Source organism: Leptosomus discolor, chromosome 25, assembly GCF_034619465.1.
Source record: "Leptosomus discolor isolate bLepDis1 chromosome 25, bLepDis1.hap2, whole genome shotgun sequence".
NCBI classification, from domain to species: Eukaryota; Metazoa; Chordata; class Aves; order Leptosomiformes; family Leptosomidae; genus Leptosomus; species Leptosomus discolor.
Window position 1 is genome coordinate 7,165,769 of NC_141415.1, and position 20,148 is coordinate 7,185,916.

Sequence of the window (20,148 nt, forward strand, 5' to 3'; positions counted from 1 at the left end):
TCACCTGTCAACACCGTGACTCAATGTGTATGAAACTCGTTAGGTTTCACTGCAGAGGCAGAAAACCAGGAGCTCACGTTTCTCTTACAAAAGACTCAAAAAGGTTAGCGAACCACAAGAGTGTAACTGCTTCCAGCCCTCAACAAAACTCACTATCCAGCTCTACACAGAAGGAAATAAAACGATACAGCACCTTCGTACGACTCATAAAACCAGCTCCAGGCAAGCAAAAGGTGTGAACACACTTGAAATTAAAAAAAAAAAGAAAAAAAAAGGCAACAAAAGCAAAATTAGACAGGACTCCCTAGAAATGTTGGGGTAGGATTCACTGCCGTAAGGCCAGGAACAAAACCCGCACCGTACGGTCGCTGAAGTTCTCACATGATTCTGTTATTCCACGGTGCTGGTGGCTTTCTAGAGTCCCCAGAGAGCCTGTTCTGTCTCCCCAAAATCCCCAGCTATACCCAATGAAACACAAGGACCCAAATGTTCTTCTGAGGTACATCAACGCGTCACGTTGCTTTCAAAAGGCCACGGCACATCAGCTGTGGGCTCCTTACAGCGAGGGCAAGAAACCCGGCTGTAAACCAGACCGTGACATTTCTAAGATACTTTGGGAGAAAAAGGCCTCACGTAAGGACAGCTTCTCGACCACTCACCCCCCTCACTGTCTCAGCAGACACCCCCAGGCAAGCACAGGGCTGCTCGCGATACCTCGGGAAGGTGCCTAGATTTAGGTAGGCTGAATCCGCACCCAAGTGCCACAGAAAGCGCTGATCGCCCGTCCAGAGCGTCAAGCGATGGCACCGTATCGCAGTCGGATGCGGGGGGGGCCGCTCTTGATGGTTTGTTTTGTTTCCCCTCAGTCAAATACAGCAAATCTTTCCATGGAAGGGGACAAAAAGCGTCACTCAAAACCGACAGCAATCAGTCGGGAGGCAGCTGGTGTCGATGACATAGAAAAAGGGAAAGGAGCCCAGGGGCACGGGGGTAAGCTGGCCTGTGCCGAAAGAGGTTGGTGTTTTATCTGGGTGGCCAGCAGGACAACACGATGGATTGTTCTGAGCTGAGCTGCTATCTGCACCACAAGGGCACTGAAAAACACCACACCAGAACTCAAACGCACAGGTTCTCTAGTTTTCACTTCCAAAGCAGCCGCTGGTTAACTTTCCTCTTTTTTTTTCTTTTTCTGGTTTGTTTGTCTCAGAGCAATGCAAAAGCTTTCCCCTTCAGAACCCCCACGAGCCCCAGCGTGTGACACACGCTCACGTGCTGCTCAGCGATGCTTCACTTACCCTAAAACGTCCGTAGCTCTTTGCAGCCTGAGGAGGTGCAGACCCTGGCAACAGGGAGTGACCCGGCTTCCTGCCGCCCGCTAACCAAGCCGGCAACTTCTCATGCGCGCCGGGGGACACGGGTGCTGTCACCGTGTCACAACTGCACTCGCACTTTTACCACTGTGAGAAACATATTTTTACTCCCGGTCTCAGGGAGAACTTGTTTTTAAAAAGGAAGAAATAGAAAAGCCCGTGGGCCAAGCCGCTCGGCTTGGTGTAACCGGGCAGAGGCACGGACTGCACTGGCTACTTGCACCGGCGTCAAGTGAAGGTACGGCCCCACGAGTGTTTCACGCAGCACTGGAGTGCCACCAGCACAGGTACCTGTTCTGCTGGGCTGCTTTTGTTTGGGGTTTTTTGGTGTTTGTTTGGGTTGGGTTTTTTTTTAAATATCTGTTGATCGATCAAAGCAGGAAGTACGAAAAGCCCGGGTTTGTAGACTTGGTCTATATAGAGACAAAATAGAAATCCACAGCAAGACAGGAAACACAAAATCATAAACTTCCATTCAAATCCTTGTTCCCTGGTAATTAAAGGAAAAGCTGAGGACAAAATCTTTGCAGCAGAAGCCTTTGATGGGGGCCCTAGTGCAGAGGTTAGGAGTCAAGTACATGGTCTGCTGATCTGTGTCCTTATTTGAGGCTTACACTTGTGCACACGGGGTAGCTACTGAAGATGAAAATGCGAAAAAATAAAGTGGGCAAGACTCCTGGTGCTTGTATGAATCTCGTATGAATCTCTGTAGAGCCCTCAAATAATAATAAAGGGTTTTTTTTTTTCTGATCAATAGCCTTCATTCACAGAAATGAGCCAAACAAAGATGCCTTGTTAGTACACATCTCCATCCCTTCTTCCTGACAAAATGAAAAATCAGCACCCGTTCCGAGAACGCCGTTTCCCAAGAAATCACAAAGCTGTCCTGGCAGATTCGCACTCCTACACACACAGTTCAGAAAGCCACAAAAGTCAAACCAAGGTCGCACAGACTACTCTTGCAAACAGACTTCCCAGGGATAAAAGGGACCAAGTGAGTAATTCTTTCACACATTACCTAACAAGAACATGCCAATCACATAGGTTCTAGAAAAACAGTGAGTTTCGGAAATCGGTTATTTTGTTCCTTTAGGTGACCTGCCCTGGGTCCTCCAGCTTCTCCACTAAACCCCTTGCGTGATGTGGTATCAGTTCATGCCATCTGCAGAGCACGTTGCTGAGCACGATCACAAACCAGAAAAGGATCTGTTCCACACGGTAACAAGCGCGCTGGTAAAACAAGTCAGATAAACACTAGTGCTTGACCTCACGCGCGTGCTGAGCGGCTGCGTCACGCCGCGGATACGGTTAATGAAATACACGAAGATGGAATTGGTAGCAATTGTAAAACAGGACAGGGTGAGGCTGATCTCAGCGCTAACAAGAAGGAAGCTAAAGATTTTCAAAAACATTTGCATTAGTATTACTGTTGGAACCACAGCGTGACATGTGAGGTCTAAATCACACAGTCAACAGTTTCAGTATGAAGTACCCGAAGGCACCCCGATGGAGCGTGCTGCTGCTGCTTCACCCCGGGATGAAAAGGTGACCTCCTTACAGCCACGCTAAGACGTCTAAATAAAAGTTGCCAGGTTTCATAGATGAAAGTCCAGGGCCACCCTCCAAACCCAGTGAGAGCTGCGTTACCTTCAGAAATGAAGTTGCTTTCCTGGACGTACGGATTCAGCCGCGCGCCTTTACCCAGGGCTGGACCTCAGCCCCGGGCGCTCAAGCCCCGTCCTCAGAGCATCCCTCTGCCGGGTGGGTCTGTCAGAGACGCTGCTCCCTGCCCGCACGCTCAGCCCCATGCCCTCCCCTCCCCAGTCGTGTCGGGGGGCACCAGCCACCGCACAGGCCCCTACTCTGAAGGCAAAGTTTACACGAAGGGAAAGAAGCGCTCGGTGCCTTGCACAGCCCTGGAGACTACAAGGAGCGAGGCATCACTAGTGCTAACGTCACACGGCTGCTAAGTCGGGTCTTTACTCAGGACACAAGAGCTGCATCTCATTTTCTTAAAAGGCAAGTTAATGAAACGGGACCGGCCGAGAGGATCAGGCGTTTGCTGAAACACAGAACCTGCCAGGCTACTATTTAAGATCCCCGGCGTGCAAAACTGCGATCACATAAAATTCAATGCAAAGAAAATGCTTCGGAAACATCTTGCTGCTTCAACTACCACAAGAAAGGATTAGATATTTTTTAGTCACATCCAAATTCAGCGGGACGACTAACAGAAATCCAGCACTTTTCTGTCTTTAGGCCTTATTCCACACAGGCATCCTGCAAGTTTCTTCAGCTCCTGCTGACTAGAAAGAGCACTCAGCTCTCAGCAGCATTAAGCCTTCCTGTTCTTTGCCCGTGAAGAACCTAGCAGGGAACATTTCAAATGCACAGGTACAGAAAACAACACATGGAAGCTCATAAAACATATTTATAAATTGCCTACACAAACAGACACAAAGCCAATGGTAGCTTCCATCCAGCTTAAGTATCTAACAGAACATATTCTTTTTATTTTAATCAAAACCCTACAACAAATCACTAAAACCACATCAGAATAATCAAAGTTACTTTGCTTATACTCTCTTGTATTAGATCATAAACTCGAGAAAGATATTTAAAATAAGCAGAGGCATATACATTACCAACTTGCACATATTTAACTGTTGCACACAAAAAGGTTTTTTGTTCTTACCAATAAATTTCTGAGGCATTGAGCTTTTTCGCTTTGCCACGTTGCTCGCTAGCCTGTCCAGCACAAGGGCTCTTTCACTCCCCATCTCTGCCTTGATGTGCCTTGCCTCCACGCTTGCTAGTTTGGAAAACGTGAAAAGAAAGAAAAAAACAAAACAAAACAAAAAACAACACGTAGGTGAAAAGGAAAAAAAAAAAAAATCAAGAAAAAAGGAAGAGATGAATGGTTTAATCTCCGGAGGTTGCCACACTAACTGGGAGGAAACAATTTGGAGAGCTGATGTAAACTTGGTTTGGCTTTTTCTGCCGTTCTTGCTCTTTGCGTCTCGGGCACCAGTTGCGGTCAGTGGAACCAAGCACAGCCACAGACACTAGTCGTGCAGTCCCGAGCTCAGGCGAGGAGAGCACGAGCCATACAAACCCCGCAGCTTCATTAGCGAGAGGAAGTGTAAAATAAACCGGCTGGAAGGGTTGGTTACAAAATGTAGATGGAGACAAAACCCTGTCAGCCTTTCTTTTTTATTCTGAGTAAGACTGGGTGACACCTGCAGACTGACACGGTGCTTCAGACTTTGGTATAAGACGCTCAGCCCTCTTGCTGCGCTTTTTTAGGTATCACTCATACGCAGACACCTCCTTCACTCCTCACTGAGAAACTTGTATGAAATACACCAACGTTCCATTGAAGTCAAAATAATATAACCCTGCAATATGCACTTCTAACTCATTTTTTTCCAGGTGTCATTATCACTTTTTTTATTTTTCCCCCTAAATGCTACAGCTAAAATGAATTAAGAATGTTTTCTCTCCAGCACACTTGTGAGCTTTAGCATTAGGTGTTTTACAGGTCGTTACAACCTCCAGAACGTCTCTTCTCAGGAAAAGTCCCCGTGCCCTACGACCACTCCCTTGAGACTGGACCCCTGACTGTGTTAAGGATCTCACCATTTTCCAGAGCTCTCCTGTGGCCGTGCTAACCAGTGCCCATCGCTTCACGGAAATGACTGCTCGCTCTCACCTCCCAGAGGCTGCGCAGGCTTTCGAGCTGGATCAGCCAGGCTCAAGGGCTGCCACCTCATATCGCTACCGCCAGACTAATACCGAGCGTAACCGCTGCGGCTTCCCCCCCAGGAGCTTGCCGTCGCCTGCAGACCACGCGTCGGTGGTGGCGCTTTTAGGTTAAAACGCAGCACCGAGAGGTTCAGCATCAGGGACCCCTGTGGCGAGAACTAGATGCATTTTAGGAGACCGCCCATGCCTTTAAGAGTTGGGATCTAAGCAGAGGAAAAGGAAGACAAGGAAGGGTAATTTTCTTCCCTGAGTTAATACAAAAGGCCAGATCTCACCATGAAAGGATCCTGGCTGCTGTGCTACTGTACCACTGAGCTAGCATACCTAAATACAGGAAGCATAACCTATGTAAAAGAGAAGCAATGCCAGAGGAAAATGATACAGCCCTTCGGCATCACTTCGGTCCTGCTAAATGCAGTTTTGCTGGGCTTAAATTGCAGTTTGCCAAGTACAGCAAGTGATAAAAGCGCAGCGTCACCCTTCCACAGCTCAGTGCGCGGCGTTTCCCTATAAACTTCAGAGTCAGTCACCCCTCACTTGTTTATTATTGCTGTTATTGATATCATATGAGTTTCAGGCAGCACAAACCATGACTCACCAAACCTCAGCCAGAACTATTTGTTAATGTTTGTTCAGCGTCTTGAAAATGTAAAGTGCTTCTTAAGTACTCGATGCCATAAATACTGCTACGAATATGACTCAGGACGGCTGGGATAACAGGGCTCAGCTCTGCACTGCCTCAGTCCTGTTTCATCAGGCTGTACCCCCGTGACACACACGGCCATGCATGCACAGTGCCTTAAAGGTAATAACACACTGCTTTTCCAGTCTGATTTTCATTCCAGATTACTCTAGGATGCTTAGAGACTTACATAAATATATTCATCAGCTGCTAAAATGCACCTGCTTCCAGCACGAAATACCAAGACGCTACGTAACAGTTCACCTCAAGTGAGACAAAATATCAGATGAAGCTGAAACTAGAAGGGCAAGGCAGGCAGGCAGAACACAACCATCCGTTTGGATTTTGGCCAGAAACTCAAGTTAATTCTTGAGAATAATGTTACGGGATTTTTAATTTCAGAACTTCTCTTTAATGCTCATGCTCCAAAAACTGCGCTGTGCTGTCTGAGCTCTTTGTACTATCTTTAGGTAACTGCCGTCCAGTGTTTGAACTATCCCCAACCCAGAAGGCTTGTAATCTTGACCGGATCATTGCACAAGCCATTATTAATAACAGTAATTTAAATTTGAAAAAACCCAACAACCCACAACTACCCTGAACAAGATAATAATACAAACAGTGCTGCATATGCAAAAATTTACCTAAAGCAAAAAAAAAGAAAAAGAAAGAAAACACAATTAATCCGTGTCATAAGAGCAGCTCCCTGGTCCTACCATTTCTTCATTTGCCTTATTTTGTTCTTCCAGTTCCTCTTTTTCTCAAGTCTTTACCTCCACGAGCTGTACTCACGTTCTACTAAAACTTTAATTTCACATTTTCAGAATCTTTTTCTCTATCTTCTGACAGAACTCAGAGTGAAGTTTCTCTGACTCCTCTCAGCCATCCCTGGGAGCACACGGGAAGCTGCGTGGAGCACATCAGGGACTACTTGTCTTGTCAACGTTATTTATGTGCCGCCAAGGGAGCTTGATTAAATTAGTGTCAAGAGGGCAGACGAGCAGCTTCCTGCAGAGGTAACAATAGTCGTTCCTCAGACGAGACTGCTGAAGAGACAGTAACCATTGACCTACATAACATGTTCTGGGGCATCTCTAAGTATCAATCTTCCAGCTTGACGCCTGCATGCCATTTTATTTTAGCGCTGAGGATCTTTTCTTTCACATTAAGATCTTCCACTCCTTACTAATGGCCGTTTTTTCCCAAAGAAATAAAAAAAATCTCTGTTGATGGGCCACAAAAGGTCTTTGACAATGTCTTCACAATACAGCCTCAGGGAAACTGCTCCCACTGAGGCAGAGGCGGTTACACTGGTTCTCTCCCACAACACTGCTCTCTCTACCCAAAAGCTATTAAAATTATCTCATCCACCTCTTCCTTCTGGATCACTTATTAAACAATCCTAGAATAATACTTAATATTTAGGAAACATTTTTTTTTAGTCACTCAAAATTCTCTAAAGACTTTTCAAACAGAGAGGAATAATCATGCCCTGTCTCCCTCTTCAATTACTTTCCCCACTGGATGATCCCACTGCACACTGTGGTACTAGTTTAAAGAACTAATTATCTACCTATAACACAGACCTAAAAATAAATTTCAGGCTGGACTGACAGAAATGGTCAAGTGCTTTTGCTCAAAGTCACACTGAGAAATAACAAACAGTTATAAAGAAAATCCAGACTTCCAAAGCACTTAACCTATTTCAGCCTGTGATCTTGAAATGCCCTGCAAGCCAAATGCTTCTGAGGGGCCACGGCCAGAAAACACCAAAAACTCTAAGGGTGCTGAAAGAAACTCTGCAGATCAAACAAATCACCCTCTTCCCTCTTGCTCAGACCTGATCAGTGCTCTCGCACGCGCCTCTGGAAAGCCAACACCCAGCCATGGCATTCTGCACAGTAGCAGGACGGGGTTTAGCTCCCATGTCCCGACCGCTCTTCAACTCGGGTCACCATCTCCCACTGTGCTAACGCTAGTGACTGCTGACGGCCTTCCCTGCTCGCCACCTGAGATGTCTCCGGGGTGCTGCGGAGTGCTCCTGCCTACCGCAGCCGTGTGGACACTTCAGTTGTGATCTTAGGTTTGTAAAACCCTTCCAGAAGAAAATTGTTGTGCAAATGCGATTTGTCCATACGAACGACCACGGATGCTTTCATGTGATCGCTGGGTGACGAGCCCCCTTCCTAAAGCAGTGCTGTCACCGAGCCACCGTGTCATCCTGCAGACGCACAGAGAGCGGACACTCTTCTTCCAGCCCAGGGCGCGAACACACGTTGTTTGGCCTTTACTGAACTGTTTCCATGGTGTGGTTTCTGTCACACCGTAAATGCGAGTATAATTTTTAGAACATGCGGGCATCGTTAACAAAACCCCGCGGTTCAAAGCAGAGCTCAAATTAGAGGCATTGCTTCCTGTAGCATCTCTGTGTGGTCAGTAAATAATGGAGAGTGGAACAGAGAGGTGGGTTACTGTGCAGTGAGAACAATGTGACCAGAGATTTTTATCAGGGACTGAGCAATGCTCTAACAATATTGTTACATAAAACCTTTTTTTTTTCAGAAATATTTCCACACTGCTACACTTGGAACATGCAAACCTCGTACTTAAAAGCAACTAGAACCGTTACTACAGTCCTGATGCTTTTCAGTGTTTTAATTAACTACTGGATGATGGCACGTAGAGCACACTTGCGCTCGCAGATGGCTCCACACGAGAAGGCTGCAAGGGGTTCAGAAAAGTACCAAGACTCAAAGCGAGGCGGAGAAGTAGGAAAATGGTCAGAAATCAAAAAACGATGTTCACTAAACACAAGTGCAAAATGCTGCTCTTAGGGGAAAAAAAAAACCCCACATCGAATGCACTAAATGACCTCCTGAGGGCCCTTCCAGCCTCCCCTCCCTCGGTTCTGCCACTGACAGCGCTGGGACCAGAGCGCTCCATGGCAATGCCTCGCAAAGGCTGGAGTTCCTGTTTTCCATAAAACTCACCACTCCACTAAAAACACGGCAATATTTTTCAAAGTGCAAAGGTCTTAAAGGCCCAGGGCACAGCACGCCGTGTCATCCTGGCACTTTACATTTCCTCTGTGACCAATTTAAGGCACACTGTACTGCTGCAGATTCTGGCTAAGTGAAGTGTTGCTATCCCAAAATGAATATGAACCATGAGGATCATCTAAAAGCAGAAATCTATAGTAGGTATCACGTTTTCCATTTTCATGTGGTGGACATCTCGGAGTGATTGCCATCATGGGAGTATGTACTGCAACATAAAACCACAGCCACAATACGTAGGGGTTCTCATGAAAACCAAAACTTGCTGACGTTCTGATAACCATTTACTTTTACTAATGCTCCAAAAAACACGTCATCTGCTGGAAAGAAGATAGTCCACGAAAAAACCCTATAAAACTCTAACTCGGTTAAATCTTTGTTTCTTTGTGGCGGTTTTTGTGTGTGCACGTGCCGTAAAGCCTGACACATCAACCTCCTCACTCTGCACAGGGAAAGGACTCTCCTACCCCCATAGTTATCATCATGTATCAACAGGGCTTCACACTGGTTTGCAGGCCCAGCTTGGGATGATGCCTGCAGAATCTTTGCTTGATAATCGTATCACTAAATACATCTCTTAAAATTATTATTATTAAAGGGCCTTGGTTAACATTGTCATCTCTCTAAGGATTTTACATTTTAGTTTTCTGACTTTACATTTTAGTTTTCTCCTCTGACAACTCAGTTTAGCCTTTTCCTCGAAAAGAACATTCAATTTTAAATTCACAATCAAAACTAGCCCTTAAAAAGTTATTGTTTGGTTGGTATTTTAAGGCTGCGTAGGAAAAGGATGGGAACCTGACTTCTGGAATTGTAGCCTCAGCTCCACTATGGATTAGTTGGATAATCTTTTGGGAGGTCACAACCACCCCGTGACTCCGAACGGGAGAAGTAATTCTTTCCTGACTTACTGGTGTATTGTGGGACTTAAATCGCACAAGTTCACTTTAGGATTAGAAATATTCAGGTGAAGCAAGCTCAAAGGTTACGGTAGTTATTTTTCACCAAAGTATTTTCAGAACTTCAGCACTGAGACTGAAAGGAAAGTAGGAAAACCTGTGTTTTGACACATTTTACCTTCAGCCTTTTTCAAAGTCAGCCCTCTGCCTACAGAAGTCCCTTACCCCTCTCTGCCTCCTAAGTTGATCTGTCAGTGATCTCTGGGGTACCGCCCCGTTCCCATGCCCTAGACCCAGGCCACTAAAACTTCTACAATTCTAACCCATCCTGACCAACAGCTCTTACTCTAAAGAAAAGGAAGCAGCAAACGGACTGAGACATGTGGACAGCTGTCGTCAACACCCATGGGCATCCACTCGTCCAATAAAATAAGCCACACCATAGCGTTAATGTAGGAATAATTTAACTTACTGTGAGTGTCACCTACAGAAATGCTGCGTACAAGGTATTTTAGATGTTTCATTCAAAGTAACTGCGAAAGAAAAGTGATTGAGACAAAAGCATTCTTTAACTAGTTGCCTGAGGGATGCATTACACCAGACCCTTTTATAAGACGTTACAGCCCCTCACGTTACTGCACGGGACTGCACTAAAAACTGTTCTCACGCTGTGAATGACCAGCTCGCCCTTCTTTAAGCACTGTCACATCCCAAACCCCCAAAGCCACCGTAACGTGATAAACTCACCAGCCTCGCACATGCCAGCATTCTGCAAGTAAGTACGGCACCGCTCCTTGTGCTCCTCTAACGAGCTCCTCTGCTTGTAGCTCCTTCCGCAAAACTCACATTTGTACGGCTTCTCCACTAGAAAAACAAGAGCACAGTGTAAAGTAACCACAGGAGACCGCTAAAACACGTCTCCCTGCCAGCCAAGTGTGTAGTTACTAATAGCATAAATTCATCTCATGGAGAATGCCCTGAGTTTCTGTTAAGTTTACGAGCACTGCAATCATCGCCACATTGGGGCTACGTGAGGGTGAATCCCACTGGACACGCAGAGCTCCTCCTCACCCCTGAGCTCAGCACCAGAGAAGGACCCACAACTCGACACTGTTCCCAGGAGCTCAGGTTCCGAGCGCCCCGCTCCAGCTGACAGCTTCTCTTGGCGCAACCTCCCGAGGGAAGAGCAACTGTACCGCCGCTAAACGGGGACTGCCTGACCTGGGTCCTGGCTATATAGAATTTTCCAAGGATTTCATGAAATTGATGAAGTTAAACCAAACCAAAACCATATGTGAGGTTCGTTTCATTTCCAAAGGCATTTATTGTAAAGCGAATTATGTTCCAAATTCATGTAAGCTAAAGCAAACCTGTTTGTAACTCAGGATATCACACAGCCTCTCCCAGTGCCTCATACACAAGGACTGGAAGCACTTGCTCAATTATCTCATTACTGTTTTGTGAACAGACATTCTCTAACACGCCCAGGCACAATATCGTCCCTGCACAGCACAAATATAACGAGCCTTGCGTTGTATCCTGCGCAAAAAGACCACACTCCTTACTGCCAAGGCAATTGTTCGCTTACTAATGTGATCGACTCGAAAAGATTTCCTTTATACTGTTTTATAAGCCAGCTCTTAAAAACTTTGCAGTCACAATAACCACACGATGCGTTTGAAGCGTGATGGTTTTAGCATTGTGCTGGTGGGGGACAGCCACCACCGCCGTGCTGGCTCTTGATTTAATCAGAATCTCATTTATCCACGCCAGATAGCGTCATTTTTTAACTTTGATTCTTTGTGAGGTTGAATTTTTTTTTTCTGTAAAGTGCAGTGCAGAGATAACATCTATCATTCAGAATGAATGTTTTCTTTCCAGGTCCCTGAATAACACAGGATACACACAAACCAACGAGTAAGCACTACTGGGCTCTTGCAGAACTGGGGGAACTAAGATGAATCGATTTATACCTGGCTTGTTACTCAAGTCACCTCAGCTCTGTGCCTCCATTTCTCCCATCTCTGAAATGGGTGGAACACCCTACCAGTCTTGAGAAAACCCACTGGCATTTGTTGAGCATGTTAAGACATTCAGATGAAAGGCACTACACAACAGCGAGGTGTTAACCGGCAATAGAGTCACTGAACGATGCTCCTGAGCCATCCCAACAGCTCAGGACAGGAAGGGAAGGAGTCCCAGCAGAGCACGTCTCCACGCTGCTCCTCAGCGGCGGAGCTCACTGGCAGAGCTGGCTCCACTCCCTGGGAAACACCGAGGGGTTACTTAGTGCGAGCAGGTACCGAGGCTGGCTGTTTCTCACAGCACACAGCCGTGACAGCAGGTTTCCCTGTGGCTCCTCCTGCCTTGAGAGCGGGGCTGAGGCCCGAGACGCTTCCAGCAGCACAGCAGGCAGAGCAAGCGGTCACGGCTGTTCGTCGCCTCTTCAAAACTCGACCGGCTGAGCAAATTTTGCTGACCGACTCTTTGATTTGCCACACCTAGTGCCCTAGTGACACACATCTAAAACACGTGAAGTGTCTTTGAAGTCACTTACCAGAATGTGTCCTTAAGTGACCTGTTAGCGCATCCCTCCTTTGGCAGGCATAACTGCAAAGATGACATTTAAAAGGTTTTTCCCCTGTATGTAGTTTAATGTGGCGGAGGAGGTTACCCTTCTGAGTAAAGGAAGCTCCGCACTGATTACACTGGAATGGCCGTTCACCTTAAAATGACATACAAAAAAGGACATTTAATGGTTACGTGGGTATCATGCTGTCCTCATACCCTTTCCTTGTTGGAAGAGGAAAGAATGAGATACTGGATCACTTTCTTTCTATAGAAACACCCGCAGCCCTTCCGTTGACTTCAGTGGGAGTTACATGCGACTCTGGCGTCAGAGCTTCTTGTAACATGTACGACTATGGAAAACGCTGCACGGTTTTTCCATGGAAATAAGCATTCTGGAGGAGGCTGATTTCAACAAGCTTGCAATTTTTAGAAGAGAAAAAAAAAAAAAAAAGTCTGATCTTACTGCAGGTTGAAACCTAAGATGTTCACTGGTTGGTTGCCAAAAAGTACAGCACGAAGAGAAATATATACTGAGACTGGAAATGGCAGCACAAAACCAATCTAACTTGTGTTTTGTGGCTGAAATACTTAAATGACATAGTGCCTTTCATCCAAAATTCTTAAAATGCCTCACAAACATGCTTTTACAAACACTCAATCCTGGTAAGAAGAAAGGTGGGTAAAGCGAGGCACAGAAAAGTGAGTAACTTGCTAGAAATCACAGTGGCGTCAAGGACAGAACAAGGAAATCCTGATTTTGGCATCTTTCTTTAAAATAAGTAGTCTAGATTACAAATGATTATCCTTTCAGTATTCAGCTCTTACAAGAACAACATAGGGATATTTACCAGTGTGGCTACGCTTATGAACCATCAAGACATTGAGGCTAATGCAGGCTAATCCACAGACATCACAGTTCATTTTCCCACTAGCTGGCCTGACGTCATATGAACCAGAATGTCTTTCCAGTTTAATGCTTTCATATTCGTTATATTCTCTGGGATAGGCGTAAGGCATTTCCGATTCTTCTGGGTTTTCCATAGGCTCTGAATTTAAAGCACTCTCCTCTCTTTCACTGTATTCACCTTTCACTTTAACCACATCATCTGCAGGCAAAACAAAGCACAAAAGTGAAAAAATGCTCATCTTAGGCACAATGAAATGTCTTAGGAAAAAAAATCATCAAAAATTACATAAAATTACATTATCAATCTTTCTGAAAGTTTTACTTAAACCCCAAAGACTAAGAAATGCAGTTGAGACACGAATCTTCACGGGTCAGGTACACTTAATGATACCCACGCTGAGGTAACTTTTAAAAATATCGATCTGCCTGCTAATTACCTTTGGTGGATAATTTCCTTCTACAGATTATAAAAGTATAACACAGTCCCAACTTCTCCTGCAATTACAGGGGACTATTCAGGATTCAAACGAAAATACTTACTCCCACGACTCACAATTACCCCTACAGAGACAAGTGTCACAGGCTGTTCCTGTGAATCAGAAATACAGAATGACACAAATTCAAAAGGATACTTGGATCTTCCTGTGGAACCTCTGGTGCTTGAACGTGCCTAAGAAATATGCCTGATCCAGTATAAGACTTCCAGTGCTCCCTTGGTACAGATTCTCATCAGTTAAGCCTAGCCAATAACCCCAGTTTTCACTGGAAAATTGCAATTTTTATCCAAAGATCTCGAATGTGTGAGGAGTGCCCGATACTCTTGATACCTGTATCATAAGGTTACCACGTGAGTAAAACCAGTAGAGGCAGGGTAACGATGTCCTGATAAAGAAATGTATCCCAGAAATGTTAAAAGATTTGTCCAAAGTCATATGGCAAGTATGTGGCAAAGAACCCAAAGACTCATGAAGATCAGCATCCATGGTCTTGGAACAGGTTCCTGGACCTGCAGCCAGGTCCAAAGAAAACCAGAGACATTGTCTAACGAATGCCATTTCACGACAAGAGGAGAATGTAACAAGTAGCTAATAATTTACTAACAATAATGCTCCCATGTAAAAATATAAGCAAATTGGTCACACTATATAAACAGCTGATGATTCCCAACTTAAGTTGCTGAGTTTCCTTTCTGCTGTTAACTCCAGCATTACCAGCACTTGCATTAAAATCCTTACTAATAGACAGGACAGCTTTTTTCTGCCTAAAGCTGACTTTTCCATCTAGACGAGAGCTAGGCCATGGTTGAAACTGGAGTTATGCCTCAGGCTACCAAGCGAAGAAAAGCACAAAGAGATAAAACACATAGTTTCCTGTTTGAAAGTGTTGTTCTCATGGCCACCTGCTCCTCTCTCAAACTGAGGGTTAGACAGTTAAATATGGCACTTAAACACTTGTCCTTTCTCCAAAGTACAGAACATGGACTGCTGAATATGTATTAGCTCTGGTTCTGAGTAATAAACCACATCAAATGCCGAGAACAAACAATGGGTGACAGTGAAAATGAGGTGGCAACATAAAAGCAGCACTGAAAAATAAATATCTGGCAACCAATACTTCCATGAAATCAAAATTTTCAGCCATATCTTAGTGATAAAATCACTCCTCTGTCCTAAATGTTTGCACTAAGCCCAGCCAATCTGTCTTACTTTGGGTCGAACTGACGCAGAAGAAACAGGCAGGTGATAATTTCTTCATCCTATGCAAGAATCCACCGTAGTGTGGAAAATTCTGAGATCCCTCTCGGTGCTCCCCCTAGGGATGATATCCATAGAAAGACGGCTTTCTTCCCCATATTGTGTGGTTTTATCCCCCTATCCTAGGTGGTTTTGAGAGGCTGGTGCTGGGACTGGCTGCCCTGGTCCCAGGAGAGCTCACACAGGTTTGGGTGTTTGCTCAGAGGGGAGCTCTACATTCCCCCACCAATGGGCCATTTTTCTCAGCACCTTCTTCAGGACTGGCTCTGCTTCACACCCCGGGGATTCCTACTTCCACTGAAACAGGGATTCCTCTGCAGGTACCTTCTGCTGCCAGCTTCATGTCTGAGGGCATGAGGGTGCTCCTGCTATCAAGACTCTGCTCAAAATTAGTTTATGCATCCATTTCCATCACTCTAAGGAAAAACCACTGCCAGTTGCTGAAAGCAGCTTTCAGCAGAATCTCTTTCCCCCCCAAAAAAAAAGGCTTTTTGGTTGGTGTGTTGGTTGGTTGGTTTGTTTTCCTTCTCAAAAGGAGGCAGTTCCAAAATCATTTGCTACATCCTGCACAGCATGGTAAAAGGAAGTATTGCAGCTGCACCTTGTTGGTACTTTCAGAAACAATTTCAATTCCCACTTTCTACTCAACGTCTCACCTTTTGTCTGCAAACCCAACTGCTTAGCAGCAGTGGAGGACTAGTTGTAACCTCCAAACTCTACCGTTTTCTACTGTTTCTCACCACCGGTTCATGGCTCTCAGCTTTTCACTCTTCTACAGAGTTATGCCGGTGTTCCCGTAGCACAGCACCAACGCCGGTGTGAGCTCCCCGTGGCAAGCACTTGCTGACTGGCACAAACTGGGCAAGCCATCCTATGGTTCCACTGTGGAAAATAATCATCTCTGCACTTCCCGCATCGCACGCTGACTGGTTGCAATATTTGTGTTTTCTTATAGTAACAGAGAAGGATGCACCTGAGTTGCGACCAAGGCTTTTCCACCGCCGCCTCCCCCCAGCAAACACCACTCCAGCCGTCAGTCACATCCCACCAGCGCTCGAGTGCTTTTCGGTTTGCATGTAGACATTTGAAGAACCTCAACAGAAAAATTCACCTTCTGAGGACTGAGCACACAGAGAGCAGAAGCCACTAGGGAAAAGGCTTTTTTTAACCAAATAAACGTTAGAAGGGTTGGAATTTTTCTGTCCTAACACGGCCATTATTGTTCAGAGTCTACTCTGCCTTCCTGACAGCAACACGGAAGAAAGCTTTGGTACAAGCAGTCGGGAGGAAAAGACGGATCAGTGCAGCTCAGCCTAAAATGAACCAAGCGGTTGCAGAGGTCTGAAGCAACCAGATTCCTTCTTCAGCCCTGACCTTTGCTCTATGTACTGGCATGCACGGGGAATACTGGGGGATCAGGAGATTGGCAGCTGTGTGAAAGGTTTGCATCTGTCACTTAAAAATCATATCAATGTACTTTAATGAGATTGGGGAGTTTCCAGGCTGGTCCACCTTAACCAAGAGGAAGGAGGCTGTAACTTCAAGTAGAAAAGGATAATTTAACTAAGGAAAAACACAATTATCCCTAGCACCGCTAACAAAGTTCCACCAGTTGAAAAAAGTAGTGCTGTCATCTCTTCTATGCTTAGGAAAGCAAAGAAGTTGTAAGAGGAAAAAAACATTCCTGGTGTTCAAGCCAGGTAACTATTTTTCTGGAGGCAGCTCACGAAGGCAATACACACCGCAGAACAAAATGTTGTAGATTTTACACAACAAAGTACCAGTGTGATGCGTTAAGGCTGATGCACATGGTTTCATTTCCTGGGGAGATGATTACAAGATGAAAGACATACTCCAGAGTAATATTTTTGTTTCACCTGAAACACTGTAAAAACAATGGGTTCTGGAAAAAATCCAAAATAAAGCTGTGGTGGCAACTTCAGACTGAGTCACCGCACGAACAGTGCTTGCATACCTTCTGTAAAAGGCATGAATAAAAAAAAGCAGTTGATAGCAGCAAACAATTGGGACAAGCTAGAGCGTTATCTTAGCTATTCTCTCTAGGAGGAAGTCTCAGAAGGAAAACCCCTCAATTACTATATTTAATCCAAGACCTTGGCATCAAATATAGAGAAAAAACCATAAGTTTTGCACTGTGTTAAGCAAAGTTTAACAGTAGTGTTATGAAGAGCACAAAGAATAAAACCCAGAAGCTATTAAAGACAACGGCACAAAAGGGTGATGTTGCTCAAGTGTTTTACAAGGAGTGGGGTCATAATCGTGAAATCCTCAGCACATGCAAAAAGTCAACTGGATAACAAAGAAACTTAATCATCTTAATGTGGCGTTTTAATGACGCTGCTGATTTGCTATGCCAATTCAGAGATAATGAGCCCCTAATGCTACAGATGTTCAGCCAGACTAAAGGAAAAAAAAGAAAAAAGAAAAGCTTTTCTCGTACGCCATTTCCTAACTATCCAATTAAACAAATTGTGAAAGCATATAAATAGTTTACCAGGTTTTGACAGCTGTTAATAGCATTCAGATGCCAAAGAACAAGATGGGAGTCTGTACGTGTGCATAGCAAAGGATTCTTGTGACTACCTGGACTTGACAGGTATTAAGTGATGATTCATCACCGTTATCTCCACAAATTGTCCCCAGCAACAGCAGTACAAACCCAAAACCTAGCGTACCCATACTAGAGCTGGTGCCCTCCAGTGCGAGATTCCTTTAACTAAACCAGCTTGAAACAGAACCGACATCCGTGGTGAAACTGAAAAAGTCAGCAGAGTTTCCAAATTCAAGTCAGAATCCTGCGTGTTTATGAAAAACACCCCTACAATGGAATTAACGCCCTGTGGGGGAAGACATGTCACGAATTAAAGCCTGCCCATGTTCCTTAATGATAACGGGAGGTTTGCAGTACATCCCACCGAGATCATAAACTGGGGGGGGAAGAAAATCAATGCTATACCTACGGGTTTTGTCCTTAAACAACACGAAGAAACCAATTACACATGACAGACACGTAGATATTGAAAACTTGGAGACTATAAGTAATGGAGAACTATAAATTGTGAAGTGGCACAACAGCAATGTGAGATTATTATTTTTTTTAGAGACAAGACGGTCAGAGATAAGGCAACTTTTCTCCACGTCTGTGTCCCACACCACTGCAGATACCAATTCTAGGGAAGGGAAAGGGGTTCCAGCCTTTTTGGCCCAACCTGGCTTTGTTTCTCCCACTGACTCCACTCACAAGCTCCTTGTTTCACAACGGCAGCGATGCTTTTACGAGATCCTTGTTTGCCAACAAAGGAAGAAGCAACCACCCAGCAACAGCGGTAACGGAGACGCAGCGGCCATCAACGGGCACGTCCCTAGAGCCGAGGTGCCTCTTTGTGCCGCTGCAGCCGGGGCAGATTCCTCTGCACTCAAAATCCCAAGTGCTGCATCCAGACTTCTGCCCTACAACGCACGGGCAATCCACAGAGCTCGCTTCCTGGACTTATCAAAAATTACTACTTGGACATATTGGCTTTGGTTTTATTTTATCTTCCCGCATTTTCTCAGGATTGCCGTTCAGTATCCATTTTTGTGCAAAACTCAAGCATCTATTTTGTCTAGATACTGATTAAAGCACACTTGAGTGGTAGTTCCTAAATGAACCAGTGCAGTGTGCACCTGGTGGAAATTTCACTTCTAAAAATAGGAGAGAAACTTTCATAATTCCCCTTTATGGAGTGCATGCTCTATGGTAATGAGTTTCCCTGTTTTTATTGTGACTCGAAACAAAAATAGAAACAAATCAAACTGAAATGCAGCACTGAGAATTGGAAAGAAGGAAAAAAAACCAAAGCAGGCATCATTTCCCAAGCACTCAGATGTGTATTTTCTACTTCATTAATACCAGTGTCTTTCTATCACTAAAACACAGTATAATTTATCTAGTTGTACAATTAATTACAACAACAACAACAAAAAATCAAACAGCACACATCATCTCCAAGCTCACGTGAATCAGGAAACCTCAATTACGTAACCAGTTCTTAAAGCATCTTAATCATATACAAGGATTGTTCTTATGAAGATGTATATTCCTGTGTAAATCTCTAATTTCATACCTGATACTGCCCATCTATTACCAATTTCTGCCTAATAATAATGTACTGGGCTTTTAGGATTTCCATTCAGAGGGTTTCTAAAATGTAACTGTTAAAGTTATACCAACAGAAATGGTGATAAAGGAAAATCTGCTACCAAAGCTGGAGTTAACCAGGGCAAGTGCAACACCAGGCGGCATTAGGCCATGGTTTGGGGAAGGAAACGAAAAATAATGCATTTAACGGACACTACAAACAGAGTCTGGGGAAGCAGAATGTTATTACCTGCGACAAGATGACTGGGGGCTAGAAAAACACAGTTAGTATTAAATTAAAACTATCACAGGATATATTTTTTTTTTTTAATTAAAAAAAGGGTCACTGGCTTGCTGTTCTTCCTCAGCCACCTACGCTCCCAGCGTCGCACAGGAGCACAGAGGGAACGTCATCCCCGGGCCGACAGGACCCAGGTTTTCCACAGCCTGTCCCAGATGAATTTTGTTTCACTTATGACACCTGTTAACATTATCCTTCCAAATCTTAATATCTCTAAAGTCTCCTTCTTAAAAAAAAAACAAACCAAAAAATCCCAAAAAAAACCAAGCCAGAAAAAGATGAAACTGTGCAAGCTCTTCCCTTCCGTTACAGTTAACATCACTCATAGAAAACATTTCTAAATTTACAATTCCTAAAGTCCAGAAAGGCAGATACAGTCACAACCGTTAAATCAGACTTCAATTAGACAGTTAATCAGAGAACATCTGGACCCAACAGTCAGACTGAAAAAGGCCACATGTTAAATTCAGATAATCGCCTCCATTAGTTATATCAAGGGACCTATTACTAACACGACCGCTCAGGCATGATCGTCTCTGGTCAACTGCTCTTTCAAATCTGGAAGCGGATAGGTTAGTTTTCTTCAGCCTTTTTTAATTCATCGCCCAAAAGTCTTCCTTCCAATGCAATACACTCTTGCGTTTGACACTAGAAAAATAGAATATGAAGAGAAAATGTAATATAATAATACAAGGAACAGGG

The 20,148-nt window shown here is 44.5% G+C and overlaps 1 protein-coding gene across 2 annotated transcripts in view; it reads right to left on the reverse strand.

Annotated features, from left to right (window-relative positions):
* Positions 1 to 20,148, reverse strand: part of IKZF3 (IKAROS family zinc finger 3) — a 32,196-nt gene that overhangs the window by 1,825 nt on the left and 10,223 nt on the right. The window contains exons 4-7 of one of the 2 annotated variants that reach the window (XM_009956736.2): positions 13,192 to 13,449; positions 12,330 to 12,497; positions 10,520 to 10,636; positions 4,066 to 4,182 (exon numbers count right to left, since the gene is read on the reverse strand). In XM_009956736.2, the coding sequence (XP_009955038.2) occupies positions 4,066 to 4,182; positions 10,520 to 10,636; positions 12,330 to 12,497; positions 13,192 to 13,449 (660 nt within the window). Of the gene's footprint in view, positions 1 to 4,065; positions 4,183 to 10,515; positions 10,637 to 12,329; positions 12,498 to 13,191; positions 13,450 to 20,148 lie in introns of those variants that run through there. The other variant, XM_086477863.1, reaches the window with a different exon arrangement.